We start from the raw sequence: 23,331 nt of genomic DNA, 5'->3' as shown, positions 1-23,331 counted from the left end.
AATTGTTTTAGCTATATCAGATATTATAGATTCTTTGGACCCAAAGTTTCCATTGTATAGAATCGGTAGTTTACCAAATTCAAAGATATCAAAATTAAATGACAATGACTTGGATACTCTTATGACCAACGTTTCTTCGGCTGCGCCAGTTTTTGAAGAAAAAGGTGCTTACCACGATCAACTAGTATATATTTTCACCAGTGGCACAACTGGTCTTCCAAAAGCAGCAGTTATAACCAATTCTAGGTAAGAAATATTAAAATTCTCATAAATTATAATTAATGCTATTTAATTGATTTTCTAATTCGTTCTAGGTTTATGTTTATGGCAACTGGTATATTTATGTTGGCAAAGTTTAAGAGTTCGGATAGAATTTATACACCATTGCCATTGTATCACACTGCAGGTGGTGTAATGGCTGTTGGTGCAGCTCTTCTTCATGGTGCAACAGTTGTAATTAGAAAAAAATTCTCAGCAAGCGCTTATTTCGCTGAATGCATCAAATATAATTGTACAGTAAGTTCTATGCTTTTTAACTTTCTTCTATCGTTATTGAAAGAAAATAAATTTAAATTTCACTGCGATATTTATTCAAAAAGAGAATTAATCCTTGAAGAAATACGACTGTGAAAGCAAATAGATATAATTATCTTTTAGGTTGGTCAATATATTGGAGAAATGTGTAGATATATTTTAGCTGTACCTCCAAAACCGGAAGACAAGCAACACAAAATTAGGGTGATGTTTGGAAACGGTTTGAGACCACAAATATGGCGCGAATTCGTAGAGCGATTTAATATTTCACAAATTGCTGAATTCTATGGAGCAACAGAAGGCAACGCTAATATAGGTAGGAATTCCTATTATCTATACCAAACGTTAATAAAAATATATTGAAATTTACGACTATTTTGTGTACTGAATGACCAATCGAGTGATTAATTTTTTATTATTCTTAATAAATAATTTGCTTTATCCAATGAAATATTTAATGAATTGCAGTTTTAAATAAAGTAATGAATAATAGTAATAAATCTAGTCATGAATAATAAATAACAAAATTTTTATATACTGTATAATGTACGTTTGTAAAAATATGCATATGCTCACACGATTAAGAAATATATATAATTTATAAAAAGTAGTTAAATATTTTATTAATGTATGTAGTAATTGTATGATATTAATATTTCATATCCTATTCTTCTAGTAAATATCGACAATACTGTTGGAGCTATTGGTTTTGTATCTCGAATTATTCCATCAGTTTATCCTATTTCCATTATAAAAGTCAATGCTGACGGAGAACCTATAAGGAATGAGAAAGGTTTATGTCAATTGTGTAAACCAAGTAAGTATTTTCGTTAAATATAAATTAAAGCATTCACCTCACATTTTGAATTGTAATGAAACTATCTTTTTTTCACCTTACAATTTCTTATATCATTTTCAGATGAACCAGGTGTTTTTATTGGAAAAATTATACCAAACAATCCATTCAGAGCATATTTAGGATATGTAGATCAGAAAGCATCAGAAAAAAAAATAGTTTATGATGTATTTACCAAAGGCGATTCAGCATTTATATCTGGTATAAATTTATTCTAACTTAATTGTAGAATATAAAATTTGTTAAGCAAAGCTATTTAATATTTCTGCGTTATATTTCTTTATTGCAACTGTTCCATTAGAATACAATAAATATTATAAACTACTAATACAAATAGTCATCTAAATTTTGTTCATTTCTTTCTTGCAGGTGATATTTTAATAGCAGATGAATTTGGTAATTTGTACTTTAAGGATAGAACAGGTGATACCTTTAGATGGAAAGGAGAAAATGTGTCTACATCTGAAGTCGAAGCTATTATCAGTAATGTTGTTAGTTATAAAGATTGCATTGTATATGGAGTTGAGGTAAATAAAATATTAAAAATAATATTCTATAATAGTTATTTTATTATTTTTTAATAAAGAATATTTGTTATATATGTCTTATTTATATATGTAGTATATGTATTACATATGGAATTTAATAAGTTTTAAATACTCTTTATTTCTGCACTATAAGTTTGTAGATTTAATTATATTTCCATACAATTTTTCGATAGATTCCAGGCCTTGAAGGTAAAGCTGGAATGGCAGCAATATATGATGAAAAAGCTACGCTAGACATTAATAAATTATCAGTTGATTTAAAGGAACATTTAGCAACTTACGCGGTACCTAGATTTATTAGGATTTTATCGAAAATTGATCTCACAGGTATTTTTGTATATATATCTCTATTAAACTCATTTGATAATCATATTAAAATCGTCTTTATCAATAGTCGTAAATTAATCATTTGTTATTTATGAATGTTATTTTAACTGTTTCAAAATTATACTTAAATTATAAAATTAATTGCTTATATAATATCTTTTATAAATATTTTTATTTTTATATCAATTTTTCATTCATATCTTGAAAAATAATACATTTCGTTATGCAGATTACACTCTTACTATTTTATAAATTAAATATAATAAGCTTAAACCATTCTAACTTAGAAAGGCCATTTTTAATCACTATTTCAGGCACATTCAAATTGAAAAAAAAAGATCTTGTAGATGAAGGATACAATCCAAATAGGATAGGAGATAAATTATATTATTTAAACGAAAAATCTGGATACCAATTGTTGACTACCGAAATTTATGACCAGATACAACAAGGAAAAGTTCGTTTTTAAATTCTGTCCTGTATTAAAAAGAAATCTCATGGGAACAATTTTTGCTGCAACTCTTTACGTATGAAGTGAAGAGGTTTTCCATCTTCATTATGTTAAATCAAAAAATTGCTTTGTACTGGGGTAAATTGTAGCAGTAATTAAATTGTATAATTTTACACTATTATTTTTTATATATAATTTTTATATAAATTTATACTTTTTAGAATTCTCAATATATATATATAAGATACAAAATACGTCGCATTAAAGTCAGAATGAAATATTTTTTATTTAAAAAAGAAATGAACGTTATTTATTTTTCTTGGTTGGAGTTGTGCTTATTTGTACTACATATACGTTATAATATACATATATACACTATAATACATATTAGATACATTAATATAATATGTGTATATTATGACATATGTCATTAAATCATCTTATATTAAAATTCTAAATTTATACGTCTAGCAATACATTCTGCATGAAAAATCAATGTTTTTATATACGTTTATGTAAATTAAAATTATATAAATATTTAAAAGAAACAGAGACTCTTATTTCCAACTTATATGAAGCTTGCATATGTAACTTAAAAAATTGTAAATGCATACAAGGTACTAATATAAAATTATACGTAACCGAAAGCACAAATAAAATATTTATTTTGTAACATAAACTGAATATAATTTTTCAGAAATTTAGGCGTTGTTAAAAGTATTGTTACAAATGTTGTACAATTGTTTTATGAATTCATAGTAATTACGAATATACATGTCATAGATCATATGAATAAATACAAATGTTGATTACTAATTTATTTAGTAGTTTCATCCTTGATCTGGTTTTCAGAAGTTGATGGCATACTTTCCAAACTCAATACATTAACACTACTTATTAGATGCTATGTCTCTTAAGATAAAAATCTTACAAACAATTTTTGTAATTTCTCATCCAAAATTACACATACAAATAAAATCATTCATTACTATTTGTGCGATCACTCTTGCAATTAGTGAAAATCAATTTAAAAATTCGTTTCAAATAAAATCAAAATGATTTAAAAATATTTGTATATTAAAATCAAGCCTTTGTACTCTGCCCAAATTTATTAAAGCTAATAATATAAACATAGATGATCACTGCTGCGGAATTAATCATTCCGATTATATTATTAAATTCTTTTAAAATATATCCTATTTTATTTTACATAAAACCACTGTTATTAAGACTGATTCATGATTCATTTGAAATTTAAAGGAACTGAATCATTCTGTTACTTTGGTTTTGAATAAAAAAGATCTCATAATATCCTAAAACTTTAAACTTCTTGTATCAACAATTTAATATATCTTCATTACTAAAAATAATGAAAATATTCATATACGTCGTTACATTCATCGGTATAATACTCTAACAATATTTGTAATTACTCAAAACACTCCATAAAAAATTACTCCATAAAAGTTGTTGCCCGAAAATTGTTGTTAATTTTGCTTAGAACAGCTAACTACATTATGCTACAATGGTCGATATGAAGACATTCTATTGATTTAGAAAATGTCATTATGTAAATAATCGTTATGTCGAAACCCTCCTATAAATATAGTTAACATTAGTAAGGAAATCTTCATTTCATAATTTTATTTTTCTTGTAAACTATTTCTATTAAAAAGTTCTATTTAAAAAAATCTAATACAATTCTATATAAAAGATATGTTTAAAAGCATATGATTAATTAAACAAAAAAGGAACATATGTTCCCATTCAGCTTTGAAAATTACCTAGAAAATATTTATTTGATCTTTGGAATCATACAACTTTAACCCAAATCTTCTCACAGATAACAGTTTTGATGTAAATCAAGGTGATAACATAAACTTTGTATAATATATAACTTATAGTACATTCATTTACAATTATTATGCATTTATAATTTGTAATAATAACATTTATAAAGATATGTTGTACTGTACCTATATTTTACTATATATTGTTATTGTTATATCATGTAAGTCTATATAAGTACATTATTGTTAATGTTATTACACCAAAAAGTGATACATTTATTATTAAAAAATTTCCACAATTAAAATTTGAGATAAAAATATATTTACATGATTAATATAAATATTTTTCAATATAGCAAACATTATATCATAATTATCACATTATCTCCCAATTATATTTTCTAACAAAAATCGAGAAAATATTTTTTATTCAAAACAATTCGTTTATATAAGTATCTGTTACGTTAATCTTAATTTATGTATTGATTAAATTCTTTTGTGATTTTATTACATAATATGAAAATATGGCTACTGGTGTACAATTATTATGACTGGTTATTAAAATTACATATTTTATAAATATTTTGTACTTTTATTAATCTTTAATATTATTGCAAGCTTTGAATTTATTATATACATGTATTAATATACCTAATACATAACATAACATAAAATATATATTACATTATATAATTTAATTACATTTAAAACCCTTTGCTCTCAAGAGGCGACTCTCAGTCGCCACGGCGTTCCGTACTGCAATTCCTGTGGCGAGTGAGAGGCGACAGTCCCTGTTTATGCTAGATTTCAACATCTCCAATTGGTGAGAGTGCAACATTGGTTCTAAATTGATTCCTTAGCTCTTTATGTTTTTTGTTAGAAAGCGTAAAGTGCTAGATTTTAAAATGGAGATAAAATATTTAATCTCAAATCCCTTCGAAACTACAACGTCTCCAACGTTAGATCGGATTCAACGACGGATGGCAAAATTATTATAGCTTAAAAACCCTAAAAAAATGGTTTACGGAAGTGAAATTAGCTCAAATGAAGATGAACTTGATTTTGAACTATTGAAAAATGGGATCAGTTATATTCAAGAATGCAATCTTGGTGAATGCTTTATAAATTATCATACAAAAAATACAAAAATTAATATTACTATATAATTAATACATAATAAATAATATTAGTAAATATAGATAAATTATTAGAATATAATGTTTTTGTAAGTTAATTTGTATATAAAATCATTTTACGCTAGCTGTAAGACACGCGTCACATATACGCCAAATCATTTGGAGTAGCTGCTACGCCCGACCGAAAAAGTTCTTGAATGCAGAGTTAAAAAAATATAAAATGTAATGTTATATAATCTTAAAATAAATATGATTCTTTTATCTGTGTATTTTCTAATTTTCTTATTAGGAGAAATAAGTACGTTTAATGTTAAAATTATTTATCTATCAACATATTATTTTACAACATAATATTTTGCACACTAAATACATTTATTTTAAATATTAGATACTTCAATATTTCATGATTATTATATTTGAATAAAAAAATAAAAAACAATGATGTAGCTTCATTGAAATAAAAGCTCCATTATCAACAAATTAACAAATTAGTAATTAACAAAAGTTATTACAAAATAAAAATTCTATGTGTAATATATCAGTCTAATTCATTCTTTAAACTTCAATAATTTAATTTTGCTAGTTATGTAATAAAATCTGTACTATACATTTTGGTACTTAAAAATATTCCGAATTTTATCATTGCTCCATTTGTAGGTTCAACGAAAATATCTTCATCAATAGCCCAATCATTATTTACAATCTCTAGAAAAAAATAATAAATAAATCAATTCAATTTGTATATAACATACTAATGAAAATATTGTTTAATTTTAAAAACCTATACATTTTTAACAAGCTATATAAAAAATATAAATATACAATTTAAATACATTAAACAGCCATATTTAATGACTCTGAAAGGAAGTAAAGGTAAAGAAGAAATGTTATTTTTAAAACAGCAATAAGTACTTACTTGGTTTAACTTGTGATGGCTTTGAAAATAATGTCACATGTGATTCTTTCAAGAGTATTTTGTCCAAGCATCCCAACTTTATCAATATCTGCAAAGAATATATCAAATATCTCTCAAAAAAATAAATTTTATACAATTTAATAGAAATACAAACTACATAAAATATTTCCATAATTATACACATAAATATGAAAAATATTCTACTATAAAACCAACACAACTACCTCATAAACATATTATAAGACATTATAAAAATTTTATTATAGAAAGCAGAAAGGCAAAATTATTTAGTGATATATGAGTACTAAGAAAGATATAACTTACCTCGACTAATTCTCGTGTATGATATGGTTGCAGAGCAGGGACAAATCTATTTTGTATTTTTGATAACGATATACCCGGATGTGTTAAACAGTATGACAAAATTGATCCCAACATACGATCAAGTACCCTACGATTTAAAACACCATCTACTCGAATCCATGGTTTTATAGCTACCTTTATTTCTTGTTTGTTACTGAAACATAAATGAGGCATATTTAAATATCATCTACTCTAACATCTTGAATAACTTGACTGTATTTAAAATAAATATTGGAATGAATAAATTTGAGTTTAATAAATTTTAACTTTCATTGTATAACTCCATTTACTTCAAATCTAACTGTTTCACATCTTTAAGTTTATCTTTCTGGGGTAGTAATTTAATCCTCTTTCTTGATATCCTTTTCTTCATCTCTGTGTTGTATTCTTCATCGCTATGACTAGATGTATCTCTAGTGGAATCTTCATTCATATTTTCATCATTGTCTTTGGTCTCTGACTGAATATTTTTTTCAGCTATATTTTCACCAGCAATTTTGAATGATTCATTTTCTAATGGTATAGTAAGATTTTGTTTGGTTTCTTCTATCATAGTTATATCATTATCTTTGTCTAATGCTTCTCCAGATTCTGTCACATACACAGTTCCTTTAGGCATTGGTATAAGCGATTCTTTTTCAAGACGGCTTATTTTATATGAATGTATTAGCCAAGAATCAGCATAACGATGATGTATATATCGAACCGTAGTTACACCGGACCGCAGGAATAGATGATTATTGGTAAGAAAAGAAACGATTTGGTATAAATTTTCTCCTAATGTATCTTCAAATTCATCCTATCAAAATGAATAAAACAATAATTAACTAATGTAAGATACTTTATTTGCAAGATGCAAATTCTATTTGTTTTAAAATAAAATGTAGATATATTTTTACTTACTATCAACTCTTGGATAGTAGCTCCAAGTTCTTTTTTATCACATACAAATTTAAATATTGCTTCCATATTGTTCAAATCCATTGAACAATTATTGGGCAATTTTTTTTTGAAATCAGAATATGAAATACCATCTTTAGGGTAAACTGCAAATTTATTTATTTCTTGTATTAAGTCATTTATAGCATTTAATCTTAAAGGTAATAGATCTGAGGGTATTGATAGATCTTTAAAGACTTCAGTTTTGTCAATTTTTTGTGAGTTTGATCGATATAAAGAATAATAAACTTTGAACATATTTACAACAAAATATTCATGTGCATGATGACTATCTGCTACTGTGAGTTCGCTTAATTCTTCTCTCATTCGCAATAAAGCTATACGAGTATACCGCTTGTGTACATCTGAATCATCAATCTTGCAGTATGAATTCAAATAACTCTGTTCTGTTGGAATATTTTTTAGGATATCACTTACAAGTGTAAAACCATTTCCATTGCCCTTTTTTGGTTGTAAAGAAATTTCACGTTCATTATTCGAAATATATTGTTCATTACTAGATTTTACATCATTAATTTCAATTGTTTCTTTTGTAGAATGTTCTCTTGAATCTTCATTTTGTGTTTTATTTGGTGTTTCAATCAAAATGATATCATTTCTTCGTAATGCTTCTTCATTCTCTTCTGCATCTACAATTTTATGATCTAATATTTTCTTCTTTTGAGCAGGTTTACCTAAATCAAACATGTCTTCATTATCATTCCTTCGCCTTTTTCTCTCAGATGTAATTAATTTATTTTCTTTGTCTGTATTCAATTGAAGGTCTAAATGGAATGAAGATGAATTTTCAATATTTAACATTCTATCTTCATCTTTACTACTTGTACTTTCCAATAATAATACAGGATTATGTTGTACATGAATCACATTTTCAAATTCAGGCAGTTTATATAAACTTTCGCTAGTATCTCTTACTTGTACCGCACTATCTATTTTAGGATTATCAACAGTACATATTTTATCTTCTTCTGTTTCCATCATTGAATCCTCATCACAAAGTGTTGAACGCTTGACATCGTCTTTGTTTAACTCAATTTTAATTCCATCTTGAAATTTAATTATATTTTGTTTATCATCAATTACATTATGACCGTTCTCCTCATCAATATTGAAATTTATTTCGTCACAATCAATAAAAGGTTTCGAATCTTTGAAATTTGTTTTCTCACTTTCAAATTCTTGTAAATGTGTGTTCTTCTCTGTATCTAAATCCGAGAAACCATCTTTATCTGATTTTACATCAACATTATGTACATCATTATAATGTATAGTAGCAGTATGGGCATCAAAGCTTTTGTTGTCATGCTTTTCAAGATCAATCATTGTACCACTGTTTTGCAAAGAAAATTCTTTTATAAATTTCAAATTATCCAAATTAGCCAATATATCTTGATATCGTTTAGCTATTCTAAAGTATGTTTCATCTTTTTCTTTTAATCTAGGATCAAGCATTATAACTTGATCAGGTATTTCAATATCAAAATCTATTTTATCTTGTACAATATAATCATGTATCGCTCCTATTAAACCACCAGTAATCGGGAGTATTTCAACGCCATTAAAATTATCTGATGTTTTGCTTTGATCATTCATTTCATTATGACAATACCAATTACTAAGTTTATAGAAAACATTATATGATTCTTTGAATAAAGCATATGGCCATTTAGTATGAAATTTATATATATAAGTATTACTTAATTGATACTGAGAACTACTCATCGGCATATAATTACCATGTTTTCTTATATTAGGCAAGTGATTCTTTTTAATGGTAACCATTTGATCACTATGAATTTTTGTCAGAGCATTTCTTAACAACATGTCAGGATATTGTTGATATATTTTAAATAATTGATATGTCCAGGATCTTCTATCTTTTCCACAACACATGGAACTATTAATGACAGAATTTACGACTGCAGAGTGTATGTCATTGATATTTTGAATATCTTTTGTGAAACCACGATTATAGAATGGTTTTGTAGGATGTACAACTTTGTAAAATAAATTAAATTCTTGCACTGTTTTTGGTACAGGCAGTGGTTCTTTAGATCCACCATCTGAAATATCATAATACTTCTTTGCAATGTAGGCAACAAGTGATTTAAACGCCTCTGTAACTTGCTTCTCATATTCAGGTGAGCTTTTATGTCCTTCTTTGAGTTTATTCACAATACCACCAAACCGCTTTTTAAGGAAAAAGTTCTGTTTGAGTTCTTCAACTCCTAAAGCAACAGTATCAACGTTTCGTTGTTGTCTGAGCATATATAAAAGTCGTCGTTGACAAGCTTTTGACGTTTTGTTGTGTGAACTGTATGAATATGACCGTAGCACGTCTCTTACTGTAGAAAATGTTATTGCTTGTTTACGTGGATTTGGACAAAAATATACCATAGCGACCTTACAAACAAGCAAAATCTTATCCTCGTATGGTTTCCAGTTTACTCGTAACTTGTGCATCCGTTGCAATGCTCGATAATCAACCTCGTCATACTTTGTTCGTCTTTTACTACTACATTTACGAGGCTGTACTCTTCTAACATAGGATTTTTGCTTCGTGCTTCGCTGATACGTCAACGCTTCATATTTGTTCTGCTGATCCAAATTTTCATTATTTTTAGTTTGTACCTTCTTTTTGAATTCTGTTGCACTTAAAGAAGGAGGCCCAGATACTGTTTTTAAACCAGGAAATTCAGTAAATCTAAGAGGTTTTGCCTTTATTTTAGAAAGATACGAATCTCTTTCATAAACTATATTCTGCTGTTTCCTTTTCTGCCGGACTTCAAAATTAGAAAAACCCCAATTCCAATTTCTTTTAAGATAAGCAAAACATGCTGAATCTGTTCCAGCAGCACCTTTGCGATCTCCAGGTACTTTGCCAGTATCAAATTTGACAGCTTCTTCTGGAGAGCGAGCTACCAATGATTGAATCATATCAACTTTCTTATTCAAATCCTCTAACACTATATCTTTTCCTTCAACAACAAGTCGTCCACCTAAAGGCGTATTCATACATGTATTCCACATATCATACCAGTATTTCTCAACTACCTGAATTTCGGTAAAGTTATATTTGATTACAAGATACTGTTTATCTTCAATTACATGATAACTAGGAGTAGAAGATGTTGTATCCATTAATTCAGTACGACGATTCACATAAATAAATACTTGATCCTTCTCTTTTAATTTTTGTGGTCCAAACTGTACCAATCCAATATAACATAATCTTGTTACAGTTTCATGAATATGGAATACATACTTCCGTGCATAGAACAAAGAATTTCGAATATCAACTGGTAAATCTCTAACTAAATAATGTTTCCGAATAGGATGATTTATATATTTATCCATTTCTGGTATTGTAAATGAAACATAATGAATCTTCAAGAATATCGATAAAGGAAGTCGTAAAAGAAAGTCACACATTAATGTCCATCCTCTAGGCCAACCATTATATTGTGGCAAAGGCGGAACAAACATTTTCCAGCTAACATCTTTAGTATAAATCGTACTGAATTCCTCTGTTAACTCTTCTGTAATGTTAAAATCATTATCTCGTAAAATTTGTATTTGTTCCGCTTTTGAAAGAGTTTGATCACCAGGATGTTCATAAACCAAATAAAATAAAAAGATATGTAATGCTTTCATACGAAGAAATTTCGGACTATATCCGTATTTTCTTGATATTCTAGAATTACATTTAGAACTTGTTGGTATTATTGTAGATTGTTGAAATGGAGATTGATCAGTTTCAAATTTGTGTGCATCATTAACATCTTTGTTTAATACAAATTTTGTTGTATTTTCTGTATGTTTCAGAGACGATTTAGGTCTTTGAGAAGTCATGAAAAAGAATTTCAATTTTGCTTGTTCCACGGTTGACTGAATAATGGTACTATTAACATCAATGTTTGGATCACATATATATGTTAAATGTTTCTCTTTACCATTTCCACTCAGAGTTATTTTTATATATTTCACTAAATTATCTTTTGCAAGCTTTTGTAGCAATCTTATTAACGATTTTTTATCGATTTTTACATCATACCCTTCTTTATCTTCTTCCTCATATATCATCTAAAATTAAATGAGAAGCGATTAATAAAAATGACTAAAAAGCAAACATATTACATAATTACTTATATTATATTACCTTCATTAACTTTGTCATATCATCAATGATCCGATGTTTTTTAACTGATTCCATAATCATATTAGCTCTTCGCAATATTCTATATGTAATATTTGTCACACTTTTCTTCTCACTATTTTGTATATCTTCCATAAATCCATATGTTTCATTTTCTGGTTTTTCTTCATTTGTTGATTTAAAAACTTTTATGTCAACTTTTATATTTTTATATGCAGCTACTGTCTTTTCATTCTTTGATAATTCAGAAATTTGTAGTAACATATTATTAGAGAATGAATTTTCTTTTTTCATTTGAACTTTATTGATTTTATCCAATAAGTGGTTAGAGAAAATGCATTTATATCTATTTGGGCGTTTTGTTATACGATATTTATATAATATACGATTAACAACATAAAACGTTTTTTGTAATTCTACTCTGTCAGCATACAACCGTTTTTCTGGTAGGTCATCCTTATTAACAATATCAGATTCAACCACCTTTTCTACACTCTCCATTTCATCATTAATAACAGTATTTTCTTCTTCCTTTATAATCGTTTTAGTTTTTTCCAAGCTATCACTTTCAGTCGTAATTTGCTTTGTAAGTTCTTTAATTTTATGCATTTCTTTCTCAAACTGTTTACTTAGCTTACTAGCTTTCTCATACCTTTTCGATACATATTTTGCAAGCCTTTGTCTACCAACGTCACTCATATAAGTAGCAACAATATTCGTTTTAACTATGTTTCGCAAAATCGTCCGTGATTGTAATTTCGTTAATCCCATTATTTTAGCCAAACTTCCTTGGCATACACCATCAATTCTATTATCTTCAATTATTGTATTTGCTTGTTTCAAATATGGCACACCATATCTATGATTTGAAATATTTATCTCTTGAGATTCATCTTCATCTTGTATTTCATCTTTATTCCATGCTTCAAGGATATTAATATTTGGTACTAATAACTGTACTACTTTAATTTTCTTCTCCTTTGTAGAATCATTTTTTTGCTGCCATTCTTCTGGTGATGCTTTAGGATATAAAGTTCTATATGGTATTCTAATATCTGTTTTTACAACTTTTTGGAAAAATGAAGTTTTAAACAATTTGCTTAATGCTTTTTCAATTTGCAGTTCACGTTTTATTTCGTCATATTCTGCAACATAATTGGGTTTTGATTTAAGAATTTTGATAACTTCTTCTGCCAAGAAAATCATTTTTGGTTTTCTTTCAACAAAAAACCTTGGAAGATGTAACAGACTTCCATTACAACCATAATTATCACTTTTCTGATGATGTATTTGTTTCGTTATTAGCTTATAACGTAATAAAAATTTTCGAAGATAAAATAAGCTTTTAGAATCTTCTTTTAGTGCATTGAGACTAAGTTTTCCCTGAGTAACTTCGCCATGATATCGTGATCTACCTACTCTTTCTAAAAAACAATACTGTTTTATATTTAATTCAAGTATTGGAGATATTTCATCCCCCATTAGGGCACGATTTCTAGCACATTGTGATGCAACAATAACTAATTTTTGTCCATATCTTTTAGTAACTTCTTCTAAGCTAAGGTTTCTTACAAGTCCTGTGATATCTTCCCGAGTATTATAAGTAGAACAAGATCCTTTAATACCATTTGCAACATCATTCACAGGACAATGTGGATAAATATCTGGAGGTACATTTTCCTATTCAAATGTATAATTTCTTACAAGTCTGATAATTTACTAGTTTATTCGAATTTTGGTCAAGATACTTACTGGTTCCAATATGATACCTAAATCAGGATCCACAAACTGATAGCGATCGAAAATTACAAGTGGTTCCCTTGGAGTTTCTAATTTGTAAAATGTAAATTCTCTGATCTGTATGCATATTGACCATATCTGAGTCATGAATGATCTTGGGAATGGTAAAGGATTGTGAAGTCGATGAGCTAAACGTAACCATAGTGCTGAAATGAAAAAAAGTTATAAATTACAAGACATATTTATTAAATTTATTTATTTAAAATAAAATTTAACTCACTTTTATTTAAAAAATAATATTTATGAAAGTTCAGAAATTAGACGTGACGGGTAATATAAAAACACTAAATTAATATGTATATATTATCCGAGAACTTTTTACTTTCACAAAATAAAAAGATTATGTACATATATTCTAGTAAATATTAATATTTATACTAACCTTCTATAGTAATTCCATCCAAACCTTCCAATGCAACCTCGTCGATTATTGAATCTACTAAATTAATTGATGAATATGACATCATATCAATTATATTTGATTAATATTTGACACTGTTCAATTAAATTTTAAAATATACAATACATACAACACAAAAAATATTTCGTATTTTCATTTCACAGTTTAAATATCACATGTAACACATGACTGATGTGATACATCTTGTCATAAGGTAGCGCTAGGTAGTACATTACATGTATGTGTATGTGTGTATAGTCCCATAGTAGGTAGATATAGTCTACGGTCGCATGCACAGGTCTGGAAACTCCTGTGGTGGGAACACGGTGTAATAGATTTTACATCGTAAGTAAGACTAGTTCCAAATTTGAGGATAGAAAATTTTTTGTATTGTCCATCATACACCGGGCGCTAATGTCGAGTAGTCAAAACAATTTCAACCAAGTAACGCTTGGTGGAATTCAAGCGAATTCTTTATAATTTTTATAGTGCTTCGTAGGTAGATATGCATTATTTATGCATAAATAATTCTATTTATAGTTAAAATTTGCTTAAGAGGGAGCAAAATGATGATCTTGTGTCTTCTACTGTACTGACTACTCTGTGGTAGCGCCATTGGTGGCGATTTTGAGAAGCGCCACATAATCGTGACATCCCTCACCACAGAAATTTCAAGATCTGCGTGCACAACCGTGGATTCCTCAACACGGCAGTTTCAAGATTTGCATGTATGACCGTGGTATAGTCTATCCAGCGAAACGAGATAATAAACGTAAACAAAATTTAATTGCTGAGATTACAACTATTGGTAACATCAAATTTTGTTTACGTTTACTACCTCATATCGTTGGACAGACTATATACTGTTTTATCAATATATACGTACATATATATACATATTAGAAATTCCTATACCAATAGTCGGATGGTTTTGCAATTTTCGTTGCAAATGATTTAAAAAGATCCGTTCAATAATGTCTTTAATAATATTCTTCGGCAAAAAGTTGCCATCATAAGCAACGATGTGATTAATAATAATAATAATAATAATAATAATAATAATAACAATTTATCTTTCAACCTTCTGGCCATGAAAAGGGATTCGGTTTACAACGATAATTACTTTTATTTTCCTTGCTCTCTTAATCATACATCCTTAATTTCCGATACACACTCCCTTTATCTAACTATTTAATTATTAATCCGGTAATTAACTAGCTTCTATATATCCTATGCTGACAAACCTCTCTATTTTTTATTTATATGTATATTGTACAAAGATATAAAAAAAGTAGTATATTTCAATTACAAGACATATTATAATAAACGTAAGCTATAAAATATTTTAATGAAATATATTCAAATCATAAATTTTCTTTTGATATATTGTAATAGATTTGAAAGGAAATTGTGAAAAATCCCTCATTACTCAAAGCTGCTGTTAATTACTACTGAAATTACTATAATCAGTGAAAAAAGAATTTTTATCTACTAATATGATTACTTATATTGCTTTAAAGTTATTAATTATAAATAAAAAATATTCTGTATAATATATACATTTTATTAAAAAATATCTTTTTATAAATTGTCTTTTAAGTTGCTATAAAGTTATTCCTTTTTTTTTAACTGAATTTTTTCATGATCATGATTAATGATTTTATTCGAGCGTTTTCTTTTCCTTAAAAGTTTCTTATTATGTCGTAACTGGTGTGAAGTATCATTGATTTCAGTATTAGTTTTCAAAGATGATGATGAAAAAGAAAACTTATCTAATTTTACTTGCTGTGAGTCTTCTGCTGTTGATAAGTTCGTTGTTTTAATCTGTGGCTTATCAAAAACGGAATATTTATTTTCTACTGAATTTTTACATTCCACATTTTTACAATTTGAATCTTTTATATTTATGGAATCTTCTTTATCAGTCACTAATTTACTAAAAATTGCTGTTGATATAGGAACTGGAATAGGTATAGGAATTGGTATAGGTATAGGTAAAGGATATGGTACAAGAACTGTAACAGGGGGCAGAAGCGTTGTAGGCGGTAATGAATGAAATGATTCAGTTGGATTGGATTGTTTAACTGATGAAGTTCTCGAAAATACATTGGTCTGATTCTGATATCTTATTTGGTTAGGTTCATTTATGCAAGATTTAGACAAAGATGGAATTTCATGATGCATTGTAGGTGTAGTTGAGTTTGAAAACCAAGATGATGATTGTAATATATTTTCTGTTGGAGTGTCATATCCTTTTTCTTGTAAATTTCTTATGTCTTTTACATGTATGTTCCTTTCTAAATATGTGTTGCTATCTTTAGGGCTATGTGAATTATTCATGGTATCCATCGCATATTCCTGTTTGAAGTCCTTACAATTCAAATCATTTTTTCTTAAATAATTTTCTTTACAATTTGTTTGATTAATCATGGAATGGCAACATTTGCTTTTTTCATTTACTAAAGATTGCTCTTTATCATGTTCATTAATTTCTATATAAAAATTCTTTTTATGTTCATTGCAATTATTGGATTTTGTACATTTCTTTGTGCACACTGAATTGATTTTACTGGGCCATTTTTTATGTGGGTCTACTGATTTTTCATTATCAATTTCTTCTGTTTCTATTGATCTGTTCTCACAAAGCGATGATGATAAACTATGAGTCAAATGTGTATCAACTAAATATGTATTCTCTGCAGGACTATTTAATGGTGATTGACAACTTCGAAACCATAGTTCTGGTGTTATTAAACCACTCTTCTCTGTATCATGAAAAGGAACATTATTTAAACCTTGAAGCATTAAATGAGTTTGTGTTTCATGGCAAAAAATATTCATTTTGTACTGATTCAAACATTTATTGCTACAAAATTGAAGCTGACTTTTACCATCCTGAAAAAGGAATAAGATTAGTAATTCTCTAATACATCAAATTATATTATAGTACAGTATAGCATTTTTAATTAAAAATAAAATGGTGAAGATAAGTTACTTTTAATTATTTAGTATTCTACATTCAATTTACATACTTGAAGATCAACATAACTAATTGGATTTCGTATATGTCTGCACCAGTCACATGTTTTTGCTTGTTTAAAAATTGCTCTTCTACTAGCTGCAAAACAATTTTCACTACAAAAGTATCCTAAAGCATCCATCATATTATAAGAAAAGGAACTGGATCTTTCTAATTCAAATATTTGAACAATTTTACCACACCAAGAACAAGATATATTATCTATAAAAATGCTAAAAATTATAACGAATTCATATGTAATTTATATTATGTACATAGTACATATTTTATACTTTACCTGAGTAAACAGAACTTGAATAACTTTCATATGGAAATTTAGATGTAGTACCAAAAGATACTGGTTTTAATGATAAGGGGGATGAAATTAATTGTCTATTCACAGACATTAAGTTGTTATTAGAATAAGACAGTGGTACATTGGAAACTTCAAAAATTGAATCAGATGTATTCACTACTGGCGATTTTAATCTTAGTTTGTTTGAAACAATATCTTGATCAGTTTGAAGAGCTTGACTTTTTGCATCAGATATAGATGTAAAATGATCCAGGTTTAAACTTTTTGTATAGCCACTATCCACTTTATCATAGCCATACCATCCTAATAATTCACTCATTGCAGTTGCTGCATATTCCTGTAATAATGTATAAAATATGAGTGATATTTCATCATTGTTTAAATACAAAAATACTTTCTGTTAATTTATATTGTGACTTTTTAGAAGTATCATATCTTTTTCTTATCTCTAATTGTTTTAAAAATATAACGCGTCTATACTATGTTAAATATTCTATATATTATGTATTAAGCAGTATATGGTCAATTCTAATCTAATCTAATTGTATCTAATGTGTTGTAATGTAATATTTTTTAAGTGCAGGCTGGTGCAGGTTTTAATGTAGCACTAACAATTCGTGGTTTTTAGCAATAACTTTGATATTTTAGATTTCGTTTGTTAGATTTGTTTGTTTGACGAATTCTATTGTCTTTTTTGTATTGTTAGGAATAGTTAGCATTTCTTTCATGTTTATGTTATCTCCTAGTATTCTTCCTTGATTTCTATATCTTCTGTAGTGGATAATTATATGTTCGATTGCAGGTGATGTGTGGTATATGGTTTCACCTGTTGGGGAATTTGCGGATATCTTTGTTCCATTAAGTCAAGTAATGGTGTTATTCTCGTTGAAATATAATGATAAAGTGTGAGTGAGCTAAAAAGACAATATAAGAATAGAAAGAGAACGCTGCATTGAGATTTCTTGTGTCCTTGTCTAATGACACATACACATTCTTATAGTAAATATGTAACATCGATGGTAACACCGATCAACGAACGATGTCAGTGTGCATACTGGATTATACAAGGACAGACAGGGCCTCTATGCTGCGTTTTCTTCCTATTCCCACATCGCATGGCATGATACACGGTGACATATAAATTGCGTGCTCTATTTTTATACATATCTCTGTATCCTATTCGAAGTCATGTTAGAATTGTTTGTTCTCTTCTAGTGAGGTTATTTTTCTGTATTTTGTTATTTACTTATATAATTGTATGCTGTATATTTATTTAAAAAAAAATAATTCTTTTATTTTAACGAAAAGGCAGGAAATATGGTTTAATATTTAATGCAAATTAATAAATCCATAATGTCGATGTATTATTAAGTTAAGCGGAAAAGAGTAATATGAAACTCGAACATTCACTAACATTATATAGAAAATTCTGTGGAATAAAATTTAATTATACATTTCTGAAATTAAATTATGCAGTATAAAAACGTCCTATCTTTTTAGTAAAATTATCCGCGTTTTAATTCTTATACAGAGTTTTACTAATGTATTAAATTATTAAATGAAATATACCTACAATTAAAATATAAGTATTGTAATTGTCTTTAAAGTATTGTTTATATATGTCGGATCACGATTCGAATTTTGGGCGCGCGACGACTCTTCATGTGGACTAGCCATCGTTTCACAAAGCCGAGATTTTATTTACACGTATATACAGGTCTATCACTAAGCTTAACAAATAATAAGTACAACTAATAATAAGTCTAACAAACACTAAGCCTAATGAATAATACGATCTACGAATAATTAAATTAAATAATACTATTAGCAATGTTTGAATTCAAACGAATCCACGGTCATCGGGATAACTCCTTACTAAGCGAAACTAACTTAGACGCAAATGCGATCGTCGAAAATGCTCGATGTATCACTCTCCAAGGCAATCGCAAGAATGCCAGCCTCGTGGAGATTTTTCTCCCTGTACGATTGCATTTTGTTTTCTATACCCGTTTGGAAGCATCGAGAAGATTCCAAACGCCGTTGCTAGGCATACTCGTTGGAAGCATCGAGAAAGTTCCAAACGCCGTTGCTAGGCAGTTTCTGCCTGGAGTTTTGATTACTAATACAATGTATGTCCCATTGCATCGGCACCTCCGAGGCAACATCACACGTGGCTAGGCCCGCTCTCGAGGCCGCATGCCGCCACAACCCATTTCTCGGAAAACACATACAACCACTCCAGACCTCCGTTAGATAAAACATCCATCCCGTGACCGTGGCTACGTTCAGCGACCGATTGTCACCTCGAACCCAATCTCGCTTATTACAAATCTTAAGCAATTACAACTATAATAAAATCTAGGCTAAGGTACTAGAGGATGTTCCCAAAATTTCCAAGGAAAGGCTTCGGCTTTCCTTTCATCTCCGACATATATATATACATATATATTGATTTTGTAGGCACAACCACGTGCTAATCCCTTTTTCAAGGCTGAAAGATAGGAAAATAAAGTTATCTACGTATCTATATAACTAAAACGTTTGTAAAATAAACACGTGTATATACTTGAGCAATATTAGATGCAGTTGATACGAAGTTAAAACTTATGCATAAAATATTTTATGATGATAAATAATAATATAAAAAACAAAACAGGATAACGAAAAAATATAACAAAGTATAAGCAATTATGTAATTTAATAAATTATGGTATTGTTAATAATTATCCTGCTTGATGTTAAAAACAAAGTATATTAATAAAGTTTGGTACTATTAATAATTATTCCAGTGTTAAAATAAACTAGTGGAAAGGTATATTAGTTTTGACGCAAAGAAATTATAATGAACGAAATTCAATATTCACGTTAATTATAATGGAATACGGATCAATGGATTGTGTTACATTTTAATAGTGTATAGATTATATTGCTCTCAAGTTACTTGTATATGTACGAACTTTTGCAATAAGATCTAACGTTGCCTTAATGCTTACAATGAGATAATTCTAAGAATAAACATGGTTACTTTATTATAAATTCAATATATAATTTTGTATTAAAAACATATTTTTATATTTTCGAAGGGTCCAAATTTTTATATTTACACTTTAATTTTATATTATTGGTATTTGTGTAATATCATGTAAAATTTAGTGTTGTAGTGCAAGTACATAATAACTAAAATTTATTCTCATTTCCTTTTCTCATGAAGTATGAAAAATTGTAATTATTCTCACAGAATTTGTTAAGCTTTACAACGAAATGGTTTTGTACAATTTCACAAAAATCAAATATTATTAATTTAAATTCGAGAAGTAAATTATAGCAAAATTATAGTGAACAAAATGGAAGAAAAACTTATAAACACTCACAAAAATAACACGTATTTTACCTGAATTTCATCACCAGTTTCTTCTTCTTTAATTTTAACCAGAGTACAATTTCTTTGGCGTGAGCGATTGCCACCATTATCTTCAGGCAAAGACGAAAATACTTTTCTTGCGTTTTCTTCAATTTTTTGTAGAAATAAATTAACTGGTCTATTGTCCATCACGAAATATCAACATAAATTGAAAAGTAATGTTCCTTCAAGCCTTCTGATGAAATTTCAAAAAAATTAGCATTAATTTTACTTCTTACAACATACGTATATAATTAAATTTTTAATTTTATCACGAGAGAATTGATTGTATTAATTATATTAAGCTCATTCGGATAATAATTAATATTACTTCATTATTTTAAATAGAGTGTTATAATTTGTATTTTTTTTTATATTTGTTTTTCAATTAAATTTATTTTAAGATACCAATGGCGAATATGCTATTAAGCCTTTAATTCAGTGAAATTAAAATTTTTTCTATAACTTGTAATGAAATTCTTTTCTTTTTTATTTCCGGTTTTTAATTTTTTCACTATATTCAGTGTCAAATACGTAACCCGTGACATGTAATGATTGTGATTTTATGTAATAACTTTTCACATTCATATTGCTATTTTTGCTTATGGCAAACGTTACTTGTTTAAATTATTCAAAATATCTAACAATAGTAGACTTAGAAAGGAATATAGATAAATATTATCCATTTCTGTAATTAATTCAGTCAAACCTGCATATATGTATATATAATATATAAATGAAAACAAATGTTACTTTGAGAAAAAGAAATAAATTACAATTTATGAAAATCTTTATCTCAGTATATTAGATATTTATTATTATAGTATTTACGTATAATAGTAAAATTAAAGATTATATTTATAGAAAAAAATAAATAATTTATGAAAAGAGATTAAACTTTTGTGTACAAAATATAATTTTCAATAATACTTATTAAATATTTAACAAAGCCATTGCTTTTATAATATTGTTGCAATAGTAACAGCAAGCAGTCATTTAAAATTCCAGATAATTGATATTGAAGCAAGTACGTATATATTCGAATAGGTAATACAGCACCAAGCTGTGCCTAATCAAATTTCACTGATATTTTTAGGCCACTAAGGTAACACAACTTGCGTGAAAATAGATCGCATAAATAACTCGTCCAGTATCTTCTCCTTCTCAAAGACTTAAACAGAAAATTTGATTGTATTTTTCAGGCATTTATCTTTTTTCAATTTTTCATTTTTATTTTATTTTTCAGTTTTACGTTATTTTAGGATTTATAATTATCATTTGATAATAATCACACGTATAAAATTCTTTAACATCGTACAACATTCATTTATCGAAGACATATCTCGTGAAGAATAAACGGTTCTTTCTTTATATAAATATAACATGTGTTGCTTAAACAAATATTTGCACTAATATTTGAAAATAGTCCGTTAGAGATATATTTTCTATTTGTAAATCGAATCACGTATCATGATTTCCACTCGTTATCATTCTTTCGAATAAGAAAACACATCAAAGAGCGATCTTTTAGATCAATCTTTAATTCTAATATTTGTATGTATGTAGCGAAAAAGATGCAAAGAGGAAGATAAAGGGGAAAACTAAAGAGTTTAATCATATACGCGCACTTTCTTGATTTATCGCGGTTATCCATAACGCTGATTTTTTTCGAACTTTTTAAAGATGCAATGACTTGTGAAAAATTAATGAGCAAATGGATGGTACATATATAAAAATACCCGCGGAATTATTTCGTTACAAACCGTTCGCGCTCGTCCAGAGTCGGCGTTGATAAGAACTGACATGTTACACCTGCGACCGCTAAGCGTCGACTAATCGTGGATTTTCGCAGTCTATTAAATAACGCGGGATGTTGCGTTACAAAATGCGCATATTGGTTTGTTAGATTGATTAATTACATTTATTATATTTTAAGGTTTATCATCTACCACATTTTAATAATATTAATAAATTAAGCAGTAATCTTCACGTAATTGAAGGTAACGCACAAATAAGCTAATTAAATTTTAATGTTTTTCATTTATCATATTTTAATATTTCGATAAAAATCGATAAATTATTTCTTTTTATGGTGCTATAATTAATCTCTTGAATCTAGAAATTTATGTTATATAAAAATTACAAAGAAGTTAATTTGATAGATTGTCACAATTTTACGATATATGAACCTATACAGAATGTTTTGAACGTGAATAAAAGAATTTCATACAGTTAAAATAATACTTAAGATTCTCTGAAATGTGTTCTATTTCCCACATAGAATTCACATTAAAAGCTGCAAACGTTCTATGAATGTTTTGTATATAAAAAATCGGACAATATTATATATTGACATTAT

The 23,331-nt window shown here is 27.7% G+C and overlaps 3 protein-coding genes and 2 long non-coding RNA genes across 8 annotated transcripts in view; 3 read left to right on the top strand and 2 right to left on the bottom strand.

Moving 5' to 3' along the window:
- Positions 1 to 2,996, top strand: part of LOC117208146 (long-chain fatty acid transport protein 4) — a 30,834-nt gene extending 27,838 nt beyond the window's left edge. For both annotated transcript variants that reach the window (XM_033449050.1, XM_033449051.1), the window contains exons 6-13: positions 12 to 246; positions 315 to 516; positions 658 to 850; positions 1,211 to 1,351; positions 1,454 to 1,591; positions 1,760 to 1,917; positions 2,112 to 2,265; positions 2,580 to 2,996. In XM_033449050.1, the coding sequence (XP_033304941.1) occupies positions 12 to 246; positions 315 to 516; positions 658 to 850; positions 1,211 to 1,351; positions 1,454 to 1,591; positions 1,760 to 1,917; positions 2,112 to 2,265; positions 2,580 to 2,734 (1,376 nt within the window). In that variant the 3' untranslated portion in view covers positions 2,735 to 2,996. The remainder of the gene's footprint in view (positions 1 to 11; positions 247 to 314; positions 517 to 657; positions 851 to 1,210; positions 1,352 to 1,453; positions 1,592 to 1,759; positions 1,918 to 2,111; positions 2,266 to 2,579) is intronic.
- A 3,106-nt stretch (positions 2,997 to 6,102) lies between these two features.
- On the bottom strand, positions 6,103 to 14,304 carry LOC117208145 (general transcription factor 3C polypeptide 1). The gene is made up of 8 exons (XM_033449049.1): positions 14,220 to 14,304; positions 13,790 to 13,983; positions 12,041 to 13,717; positions 7,825 to 11,964; positions 7,212 to 7,720; positions 6,883 to 7,075; positions 6,559 to 6,646; positions 6,103 to 6,347 (listed from the first exon to the last, which is right to left on the bottom strand). The coding sequence occupies exons 1-8, from the start codon at positions 14,302 to 14,304 to the stop codon at positions 6,226 to 6,228; spliced, it is 7,008 nt and encodes a 2,335-aa protein (XP_033304940.1). The 3' UTR covers positions 6,103 to 6,225.
- Positions 14,305 to 14,535: 231 nt separating this feature from the next.
- On the top strand, positions 14,536 to 15,306 carry LOC117208156. 2 transcript variants are annotated; one of them, XR_004487636.1, is made up of 2 exons: positions 14,536 to 14,681; positions 14,778 to 15,306. It is a non-coding gene; the product is annotated as an uncharacterized LOC117208156 (long non-coding RNA). The 2 variants fall into 2 exon arrangements; XR_004487637.1 differs by having other exon boundaries at positions 14,536 to 14,691.
- A 490-nt stretch (positions 15,307 to 15,796) lies between these two features.
- LOC117208147 lies at positions 15,797 to 22,807 on the bottom strand. 2 transcript variants are annotated; one of them, XM_033449054.1, is made up of 6 exons: positions 20,964 to 21,100; positions 20,002 to 20,063; positions 19,146 to 19,193; positions 17,555 to 17,909; positions 17,270 to 17,478; positions 15,797 to 17,132 (listed from the first exon to the last, which is right to left on the bottom strand). In XM_033449054.1, the coding sequence occupies exons 4-6, from the start codon at positions 17,889 to 17,891 to the stop codon at positions 15,849 to 15,851; spliced, it is 1,830 nt and encodes a 609-aa protein (XP_033304945.1). In that variant the 5' UTR covers positions 17,892 to 17,909; positions 19,146 to 19,193; positions 20,002 to 20,063; positions 20,964 to 21,100; the 3' UTR covers positions 15,797 to 15,848. The 2 variants fall into 2 exon arrangements, with proteins under 2 accessions (XP_033304945.1, XP_033304943.1); XM_033449052.1 differs by lacking the exons at positions 19,146 to 19,193; positions 20,002 to 20,063 and adding an exon at positions 22,736 to 22,807 and having other exon boundaries at positions 20,964 to 21,168.
- LOC117208157 lies at positions 18,395 to 20,613 on the top strand. Its single transcript, XR_004487638.1, has 2 exons — positions 18,395 to 18,477; positions 20,033 to 20,613. It is a non-coding gene; the product is annotated as an uncharacterized LOC117208157 (long non-coding RNA).
- Positions 22,808 to 23,331: the final 524 nt, after the last annotated feature.

This window comes from Bombus bifarius, unplaced genomic scaffold, assembly GCF_011952205.1.
Source record: "Bombus bifarius isolate JDL3187 unplaced genomic scaffold, Bbif_JDL3187 scf7180000008056, whole genome shotgun sequence".
NCBI lineage: Eukaryota > Metazoa > Arthropoda > Insecta > Hymenoptera > Apidae > Bombus > Bombus bifarius.
The sequence above is the reverse complement of the archived record's forward strand: the minus strand, read 5'-3'. Positions and strand labels throughout refer to the sequence as shown.

What these genes read in the sequence shown, in the direction of transcription:
- LOC117208145 (XM_033449049.1), bottom strand. Translation starts at nt 14,304, where the DNA reads ATGATGTCATATTCATCAATTAATTTAGTAGATTCAATAATCGACGAG. An exon ending in CTACTATCCAAGAGTTGATA is followed by an intron (nt 7,721 to 7,824) that starts GTAAGTAAAAAT and finishes TCATTTTGATAG; the next exon opens with GATGAATTTGAAGATACATT. An exon ending in ATACACGAGAATTAGTCGAG is followed by an intron (nt 6,647 to 6,882) that starts GTAAGTTATATC and finishes TATTCTTTGCAG; the next exon opens with ATATTGATAAAGTTGGGATG.
- LOC117208147 (XM_033449052.1), bottom strand. Translation starts at nt 21,122, where the DNA reads ATGGACAATAGACCAGTTAATTTATTTCTACAAAAAATTGAAGAAAAC. An exon ending in TTCAAGTTCTGTTTACTCAG is followed by an intron (nt 17,479 to 17,554) that starts GTAAAGTATAAA and finishes GCATTTTTATAG; the next exon opens with ATAATATATCTTGTTCTTGG. An exon ending in TTAGTTATGTTGATCTTCAA is followed by an intron (nt 17,133 to 17,269) that starts GTATGTAAATTG and finishes TTCCTTTTTCAG; the next exon opens with GATGGTAAAAGTCAGCTTCA.